The sequence below is a fragment of the Episyrphus balteatus genome, chromosome X (assembly GCF_945859705.1).
Source record: "Episyrphus balteatus chromosome X, idEpiBalt1.1, whole genome shotgun sequence".
Taxonomy (NCBI): domain Eukaryota; kingdom Metazoa; phylum Arthropoda; class Insecta; order Diptera; family Syrphidae; genus Episyrphus; species Episyrphus balteatus.
In genome coordinates, this window is record NC_079138.1 from 1,809,123 (window position 1) to 1,818,783 (window position 9,661).

At 32.0% G+C, this 9,661-nt stretch overlaps 2 protein-coding genes across 3 annotated transcripts; one reads left to right on the forward strand and one right to left on the reverse strand.

Moving 5' to 3' along the window:
- The first annotated feature begins 1,276 nt into the window (after positions 1-1,276).
- On the forward strand, positions 1,277-3,051 carry LOC129920657 (uncharacterized). Of its 2 annotated transcripts, none has more exons than XM_056002096.1 (3): positions 1,277-1,483; positions 1,632-1,684; positions 1,747-3,051. In XM_056002096.1, exons 2-3 carry the CDS (start codon positions 1,663-1,665, stop codon positions 2,652-2,654), a joined length of 930 nt encoding a protein of 309 aa, XP_055858071.1. In that variant the 5' UTR covers positions 1,277-1,483; positions 1,632-1,662; the 3' UTR covers positions 2,655-3,051. The 2 variants fall into 2 exon arrangements, with proteins under 2 accessions (XP_055858071.1, XP_055858070.1); XM_056002095.1 differs by having other exon boundaries at positions 1,278-1,431.
- Positions 3,052-7,062: 4,011 nt separating this feature from the next.
- LOC129920674 (glutamic acid-rich protein-like) lies at positions 7,063-8,601 on the reverse strand. The gene is made up of 2 exons (XM_056002139.1): positions 8,355-8,601; positions 7,063-8,294 (listed from the first exon to the last, which is right to left on the reverse strand). The coding sequence occupies exons 1-2, from the start codon at positions 8,361-8,363 to the stop codon at positions 7,605-7,607; spliced, it is 699 nt and encodes a 232-aa protein (XP_055858114.1). The 5' UTR covers positions 8,364-8,601; the 3' UTR covers positions 7,063-7,604.
- Between the last annotated feature and the right edge of the window lie 1,060 nt (positions 8,602-9,661).

Consider the following 9,661-nt stretch of genomic DNA (forward strand, 5'->3'; position numbering starts at 1 on the left):
TGAAAATACAAAGAAAACAACAACAATTGACAATTCTGACTTAAGTCAATTGAACAACATACCTATCCGACATAATTCATTTTCTTCAACAACAATAAAGAAAGAAAATATTCATGCATATTACCGAAGACGCAGTGATTCACTCCCCGGGATCTACTCGATCCGCAACCGCATCAAATTTCAATCCGTGAACTCCCCGGGATAAACTGTATTACCATTCTACGAAATCACCCTAAACTGCTTACCGACATATTATGTCAAATGTCATTCTATCACTTCCGCACCGGCGAATTCAGTGACGAAAGTGACTCTCAATCCTGCCGCAGTACGCGTCATCGGTAATAGGCATGATTATTTTATTTGAGAAAATTACATTTTTTTTTTATTGTTGCATAGTATTTGCAAAATTAACTTGACTTTATTTTTTTAACTGAACAAATTTTATAAGTTCAATTTGACGTTTGTTTATTTTTTTAACTGAACAAATTTTATAAGTTCAATTTGACGTTTGTTTTCCTTCACGTTTACGCAAATATTTCTTTAAGGGTATTCACTTAAACCATTTGTGGAAATTTATATTTTACTACAAAGTGGAAAATTCTATCGTTACATGAATACCCTTATTATTTATCATACAAGAAAAATAATACTAGAAGCAACAACAAAATTCTCCCATTGCTATTATTTTCAACCTCTTCAAAGCATAATTGGGCTTTTAAGCAATCTGTCTTTGTCTTTTTCCTTTCTATCATAACTGTTTATTAAAGAAGTACAAGAAAAAACCAACCAATCAAATCAAATCAATTCTGAGGAAAACAAAAGCATAATATGCATAATACACGCCACTTTTCCTCAAAATTGAAATGTCAAAAGTTTTGTTTTCTGTTTTTTCTTCGACACTGACATTTGGCTTAAAAGCCTAATCTTTTTCATCTTCGAACTAAAATTTGACATCTAGCTCAAAAGCCCAAGTAATGTTCTGTTTTTTCTTCGACACTGACGTTTGGCTTAAAAGCCCAATCTTTTTCATCTTCGAACTTAAATTTGACATCTAGCTCAAAAGCCCAAGTAATGATAAAAAAAAAACGGTGTGGCAACGCAGCTCATTGTCAAAGAAAAAAAAAATGGAAAGAAGATGAAAGAGAAATGAAACAAACTGGAAAAAATCCGTTAAGTTTTCCAGGTATAAACGATTTTTTTTTTCATTCCCCTTATTTCTCTCTCTCTTTTGATTTTGTTCCAATACACAAATGTTGTTGACTGGAATAAAAAAAAAATTCAAAATTTAAATAAAACCGCAAAGGCATCTACGATCAGCATCAGAAACGTGCACTTTGTATATAAATTTTTATATACAAAGCACGTGCATCACTCAAATATAATACAAAGTATTAGAAAGATGAGTGGCAGGGTTTTGTCTTCAATTTAAAAGTAAGAGTTTATCTTATTTTGTCAAGAAAACATAATGAATTGGTACCTATAGGTATTGCAACCCTCCTAGTCCCTTTTATGCCACTCCTCCTCCTCCATATTTCTTGCATTTTCCAATTGCATGTGGCTTATGAATGAATTTAATTTAGCTAAAACACCTTCACTCACAGATTAAAGCCCACTATTTTCTTCGTTTTCAGATAAAAACATAACCAAATCCACAATTCAAACATGGCAAGAACCCTGGTCCACTGTGAGTTTATACTTATTTCTTAATTTTTAAGTTTTAGAAATTTAACTACGTTCCTACCACAGCAACTGCTAGATTAAAGCTATGGAAACCTGCCGACATAAAACCTCTGAGAGCCCGTAACCGTACCTATGTTGAAAAAAACGTTTCACTTGATGATGCTCTCAAAGCTATCGCTCAGATCCGTGATTTTGTAATAGAAGAAGATGATACCGAAGAAACTCGCATTCGTTACATTGAAACGGCCAGATTAATAACAGACATTCAAGGTGAATTTCTGGCACAAGCCTTTAAGCCATATGGCGAATACATGCGAGTCAACGGTAGTCGGCCATCTTTTGTCAACACTGATAAAGTTTTACGTGACCATTTGAATGATTACTACGATGAAACTATCAACCCGAGTCATCAACAATCACCATCATTGAATAATCTAATAACACCACCAAAAAAAAGACCGTCGACATCGGAAGATATTGCCGAAACATCCAATAAGAAAATAAAAGACAGTCCCACAAAGTCAGTGTCTCCCACTTTGACCCAAGCAGATGACACATCATGGGACTGTTACAAACCACCATGGATGCAGCATGCCGGCATGCAAGAGGAACCCTATGAATCGAATATAGAAGCTCAGTTCTCTGATGATAGTGACGACATGAAAGAGGGAGCCTGTAAATCAAATGTAGAAGCTCAGTTGTTCTCTGATGATAGTGACGACATGAAAGAGGGAGCCTGTAAATCAAATATAGAAGCTCAATTTTCTGATGATAATGACGACATGAAAGAGGGAGCCTGTGAAGCTCAATTTTCTGATGATAATTCGTGGATGGATGCAATACTTGCGGAGATGAAACCGCCTCCAAGTATTTTACCCCTTTTAATGAGCGAGGTTCTTTATACTCCAGAAGACATGCAAACTACACCACCAAAATCAACAAACTACGACGATGATGATGACATAAAAATGTAATTTGATAAATTCAATTAATTTTAAATTTTTTATTTATTCTTAAATTTTTACATAAGATTGTCACAACATGAGCAAGCTTTTTTTTGGGTTCTTTTAAATAATTGCTTAATATTTAAATCTGCTTTCAACTATAATTGAATCGTTAATATCAAAAACGACTTAAGTCCATCAGTTAACAGTTGGACTTAGGTCGTTTTTGAAATGACCGATTCAATTATTCTAAGAGTGAATTTATCAAAAGCAGCTTTAAGTTTTTAGGAATAAATAAATGAGCCCAAATGAAGAATGCAACGAGAGAATGTATTTCTTTTAGTCTTAGATATAAGGTTTTTTTTTTTTAATATTAATGTCGCATTGAATTCAGAAAATACCGCGAAGGGATTATTTTATGTTTATTATTATTATTATTATTATTTCATTTAATCGTTCAGTTATTCAATAACAAAAAAAAAAAAATTATAGCTTGTATTAATGTTGTAAAATTCTATGTGGTAATGTAACTAGTCAGCATGTACTACAATTATATAAATTGTTTTCTTTTACTTTTAAAATTGTTTGTCATTGTCCTTGTAATCATATGAAACCTTATCTCGTTTTGTTTATTTAATTTGTTTTATTAAAAAAAAAACATCGATTGGAAATTATTCTAAAAAAAAACTTGTGTTTTATTGAATTTCTTATAATAGGATGCAAATCTATTTTAATTCTGCACATCAAAGTGGGAGGGAAAACAGTCTGGCAAGACATTCCACATTCTCGTTGTATGGCTTTAAGAAAGAAACCCCTGACATGACAAAGTTGGGCTCAAAGGTATACTGAATGGGTTTTTGCATTCAATTGGAGAGCGTTCTTAAGCAATGTGTCAGCAATTAGACCAGTACCAATCCGATTTTCAGAGGGCAAAAGTTGAAAAAATTATTAGCATTTAGGATAAATGGTATATGAAAGGGGAACAATAAATTGCCCACAAACAAATTGGTGGAAAGGGGGTGGGTGGGTGTCAAAAATCGTGGTTTTTTAAAATCAAAAGTTGTAGATAGTAAAAGTGTCTGCAATTTTTACTCAAAACCATTTTTTATATGACCTCAAAAATATTTTTTATCTTTTACAAAAATAGTTGGATTTTAACAAAACTTAGTTAAAAATTACTTTGTTATATTTTCTATCAATTTTAAATGTTTTTTTAGCAAAAAGATAATTTCTGTATTTTTTACGAATTTAATTTGAAAAAAATAGCCTATTTTTCAATCAAAAAAGTTACCGAAAAATTTTCGATTTTTGAAAAGTTTGGAATGTAGTTATTTAGATTAAATTATTTTTTTTTTTTGTTAAAATTGTACTTTTGTTTTGGAAAATATTGAGAAAAATTGAAAAAAAAAAAACAAAAAATAAGATCGATTTTTCCGTAAATGACAGTAATATTGGCGAGAATATTTTTCTCTAGAAACCAAATTATTCTTTTCGAATGGCATTTGATCTTATGAATTAGAATCTAGCATTAGAATGGCTCTAACGTGCTAAGTTTTTGAGATATTGAATTTTGAACTTCTAAAACACTACTTTTGTGGTGTAATATGGTAATATAGCATGGTAATATCTCAAAAATGTGATGCGATAGAATTTTTCTGACTTCGGATTTGAGCTCAACGGACAAAAAACCATTAGACATACTTGCCGCACATACCAGCTGCCATTCGTTCTGATCGGAAGGTATTTTGATAATGTAAACTAGGGATGTTGCGGATGTAGATGCGGATGCGGATTTTTGAAAGTTAACATCTGCAGATGCGGATGTTTAAGATCTTATATAAAAAATTAATATAAACTAATTAAAACAATGATACAGCTATAAATAACATTTTTATTAATTTAAGTGAGAGAAATTAAAAAGAGGTGCATTAGACTTTGGTTAGTTAGTTAAGCCAGGGTAGGTATAGCCCGACTCAGGACAACACGACTTTGTACACCCCGACTCACGACAGCCCGATTCAACCCATACCCCGACTCAAGAGAACCCGACTCATTGCAACTCGACTCAGGTAGGGCGTGCATATACTCTTTACTCTGCTCAAAAATCTTACCTGAGTAAGGTAAGAGGTTGTCTTTAAGCAAACTAATATCCCAAATCCCAATCCTACTCACCTTGCTACCTCCATATCTTTCTATGTGTAGTAGGAAAGAAACCCGAAATTGATAAAAAAAAAAAACAACAACTACATTTAAAAGAGAAGCGCACAAATATTTATATTTGATTACCTAACACGTACAATTTTACCTGCTGTTAGGACTAAGGGACCGAAAAACCACAACAATACTTAATAAATATAGACCTCTTGGTAATAAAAATCAATCTTTTATTGACAACATAACAAACATACAAAAACCGCTTAAATCACTACAGTACCTAAATATTTTTGCAGGTGTCAATAAACTTTTTCATTCACAAATAAAATGAATTTTAAATATTGTTTTGGAATTTTACGCCCATACTGAATTCCGATCAGAAACTGTGTTTGCAAAATTTTAAACTGTGTGACTTAAGTAGTTTTTGAAATGGTTAATTCAGTTAGAATGAAATATTTTTTCTGATAGCAAAATACTATTCGGCTTTTTAGTTTTCTAGGACCAAATCTAATGTCGAATTCCCTTAAAGCGCATTTAAAGCGGTCTCAAGATGATTTTTCTGTAATAAACAATGTGCCGAATATGATTTATTGTAACACAAAATCACTAAAAAAATTTTTTTAACGAATTCTTAATAAGTTTTGAGATCGGTTATGTCTGATAGGCATTCGTCACGAGAATTGAAGCCTTTTCTTCCAAAATTCGAGTTTTTTTGTAATCGACAAGCTAAATCCGTTTCACAAGGACTTGAAGCCATGATTTTTCTAGAGAGAATCATCTTCAATTGACTTTCTTTCCTATTCAAAAAAAGAATGCCACTTACAAACCATTGCTTTTCCAAGGCAAGAGTCCCTTTAAAGCAATTGAAATCCCTTCACAATAAATTGCGAGCTTTTTTCCTTGTCTAGTCGACCAAAACATTGTCTGACCAAAAACATAAATATTATTTGAAGAATAAGAACATTTATATAATTCTATGAAGTGGTAGGAAATGTTCATATATGAACCTTGTATTTTTTAAAGATATATCTATTATGTTACCGATTGCTTTGAGTTTCCTTGAAGTACCTTTTGAAATAAAAATTATCAATCTCTGGGTATTTCTTTCAAACAAAGTCTTTGCATTCCTTATTAAAAATCGTTGTTGACCTCTCCGCGCATTCATCGTCTGTATAATTAGATCCAAAGAGATTATGAAGCAGGTTTTGAAATCTCTTTGTGTTAAGATTATTGCTTTTTAAAATAGAGTTACAGCACCGATCATCAGATTCCTTTATTCAATTTGAATGTGGTGCTTAGTCTAGTAATTTTGTTATTTTATTTGAAAAACTCTTTCCGGGACACTCCATTATACAAAAAAAACATACATACATACCAAAATCAAATACATTTAACATTCACTTTGTCTATTCACATAATGTACCTACCTGCACCGGACGAAACCCATTTATTGGTTCACTCCCTGTTCGCACAGTGATAATCTCATGGAAAACTGAAAAAGGATTCAGGTAGGATAGTAGGTTTCAGCAGCAAAATTATAAAAAAAAAAAAACCTTACCCGATTGGATTAGGGCACAAAAAGTTATTTTTTCGAAGAAGACTGACTAACAAGAGAGACATTTAAAAGAACAGCATAAGAGGAAAAATTTCAAATAAATCCTACAAAATCACTAATTATAACGATTTTTTTGAAACGTGGCTGGCTACTGGAGACGGCCAGAATTAGGCAACTCTATACCCTACCATTGCACATTAAAGCTTGAAAAAATACTAAAAAAAGGTGATACGATTTTCATAACCCTGCTCCGGAAAAAGACTTTTCTTTAAGGGAGCACGAATTTAAATACGCGAATACTTTCATTTGAACGAATAATGACTAAAAGCAATAAAGTAACAATTTTAATGTATTTATATTTTTAATTAATTTTTTAAAGTTTCATTTTTCATACAAAATGTGTGCAAACGATGACCACAAAGAACTATACATTTTTTTTTTTTTTGATAGTTCTTTGTATTTGTACATACCCAACCTTATCCCCATACCAAATCCTATAATGAGGCCAAGTATCTCACTACTTACCTCCTTACCTTTTTACCTTACCAAAACTCTAGGTGTGCTCACTTGATGGAAAGTCGCCTCAAAATTAACCCCTTTTTCTTCCGATATCTCCAATTGTTTTAAATCTATCCCAATCCATTTGGAATGACGTCACGATTTCCAACTAAAACAATTCAAAAGATAAGATTCTGTTGTCTCAAGTAAAAAAAAAAAACTAAAATTCAATTAAAATCAAAACTTCATATTTATTTCGAAAACACAATTAATAAACAAACATAGAACATAGAATATAGAATAATTATAGAACAATAAAGACATAAAAGAGCCGGTGTTTTGGTGCTAACTTCATTACTCAGCTGAGGTAGGTACCATTTTATACTATAAACATCAACAAAATGATTACCCTTCTTTATCCTAAACGCAATCATTTGTTGTTGTTTACAGTGCCAAAATTTTATTCAGCCAAGCACTAAGTTAGCCTAAAAACATGGTCATAATATAAACATACAAAATAATATACATATATAATGTAATTTTGAAATTATTAATGTAGTTATTTTTTTAACTCATTTCTTTTTTTTTTTTTCAAACAGGTACAATAGAAAAATCACTCTTGGGAACGTATTCAATTAATTATAAATAAAATAAACTTCATAAACATGCTAGTAAGCAAAATTAAATTAAATTTTCAATTAAAAAAGAATACGTCCCAAGGAAACACAATAAAATAATATACAAGCAAAAATAATCAATATAAAAATAGGAAATTAATATTTCTCATCAAAGAATCGGTCAGCCAATTTGTGAATCAGCCAAATAAATAGCGCATAAAATAGGGTTCTAACAAAACGTTTGACAACCCGCCATGGATCCGGATCAAAGTCAATGTCAAATTGTTCCAACAAATGTAGATCCTCATTGTCCCACTCCAGTTGAGGTGGGGTGTCATTAGTTTGTGGCACCTCTTCATCTTCCTCTTCAACGATTACCTCTGGATCGAAATCGGAATCAGAGTTATCGGTTTGGAGATCCTCATTGTCCCACTCCAGTTGAGGTGGGGTGTCATTAGTTTGTGACACCTCTTCATCTTCCTCTTCAACGACTACCTCTGGATCGAAATCGGAATCCGAATCATCTGTTTGGGTACTTTTATCAACTGGTTGGGTATTATCATGAACCGGTTCGGTGTTAATAGCAACCGGTTCGGTTATAGTTGGCGCATTGAGGTCGCTTCTTTTTGGTTTCTTCGGAGGCTGTGCTGGGATTTTGAATTTAAAGGTATCCAGGGAGCGCTCACTTTCGGATGTCAGAGCATAATAATACTGCTCGTAATCGAATTCATTTACGGACGAGTCTGAATCGCCTTCATCTTGTTTGGTTGTGACGGGAGCTGGTGTTTTAAATAAATCATCGGCTGACTCCTCGCAGAGCAGATTCTCCATGGATTTTGATTTACTCTGTATAAGTAAAAATAAATCAATTGAATGTTGATACAAAGTTTTTGTAAAATAACTTACTCTGTCCATATTTGATTGTGTAAAGTTTTGATTTAATACACAAAATGATAAAATTCAATTAGCGAGTAGATTTTAAAAACTCCAATCCAAACCAAAAATCAAGTTGTCAATAAAATGCGCTGGTCGTGCACTTGGGCAAATACGGTTTATGAAATTTCTCAGAAATTTACAAACTGGATGAGTGGATGATTGGATTTAAAAAAAATGTTCGAATTCAAATAGAGCGGGAAATGTGCCGCTTCTTTTTAAGGGGAATAAGAACGAAACAAATTCATATTTTAACGAATTTTCTATCCAATGAGAGAGAAGTTAGGAGAAGGAAAAAAAAAGTGAGATGTGAGAACGAAGGAAGGACAAAAAAAAAATTGCGCCTGGAAAATTTGCTCAATGTTTCCAGTCTGTTTTAGTTCTCTTTCCCCTACTTTGATGATTTTTATTTCTTTTCGTTTTTGTTTATCGTTTGTTGATTTGTAGCAGCGTTGCCAAATCGTGATTTTAATTGATGGTGTATTTAAAAAAAAAAATTTTTTTTTCACAAAAAGAAAGAAGAAAATTCACTACCTACTTAAGCCTGGTACGAAGATCGGGCTAAATTTTAGCCCATACAAATTACACTGGTCTGCAAAAAAATCCTCCTTTAAATAAAAGTAGGTATACTTTTCTAAAGGATTTTTGTATGCTGATTCCGAATCCGAAGTCAGAATTGATCTAGCACGTCACGTTTTTTAGATATTCCCGTTAGAAAATCTCAAAAACCCATTTTTGTTTTTGCTATTTTCGAAGAAATATTTTGGCATAATGTAATCTTTATCAATTAAAATTGTTACGGTTTATAAAAGAACTTATTTTTTTCTTTCAAATTCAGTTTCAATCTCCTCAATATCTCTTTTCTTCTCCGAGATATCTTAATTTAAGTAAGTTTAGTAGGTTTGGCATATCTTATCATAAAAAAACTGATCTCTAAAAATTTATATATCTTTTTCCCTAGAACAAAAATATACTTTTCTAATGGACTTTAGTGTGCTGATTTTGAATCCGAACTCAAAAAATTTCGGTCAGCTCTGGTTTGTGAGATATAGTAGTTTTTATTGAGATTTTCTAAGAAAAAACTTGATTTTGTGATACTTTAATGCGAATATCTTAAAATCCTCACGTGATAGAATTTTTTTGACTTCGGATTCTAACTCAGCACATCAAAAACTATAAAAAAAAGTATACTTTTGTTTCTAGGAGAAACAAATCTGAAGCTTTACAAGGCATTTTATCGAATGATTTATTACCAATTAGATATTTCTAAATAGATAAAT

What these genes read in the sequence shown, in the direction of transcription:
- LOC129920657 (XM_056002096.1), top strand. Translation starts at nt 1,663, where the DNA reads ATGGCAAGAACCCTGGTCCACT. An exon ending in GGCAAGAACCCTGGTCCACT is followed by an intron (nt 1,685 to 1,746) that starts GTGAGTTTATAC and finishes TTCCTACCACAG; the next exon opens with CAACTGCTAGATTAAAGCTA.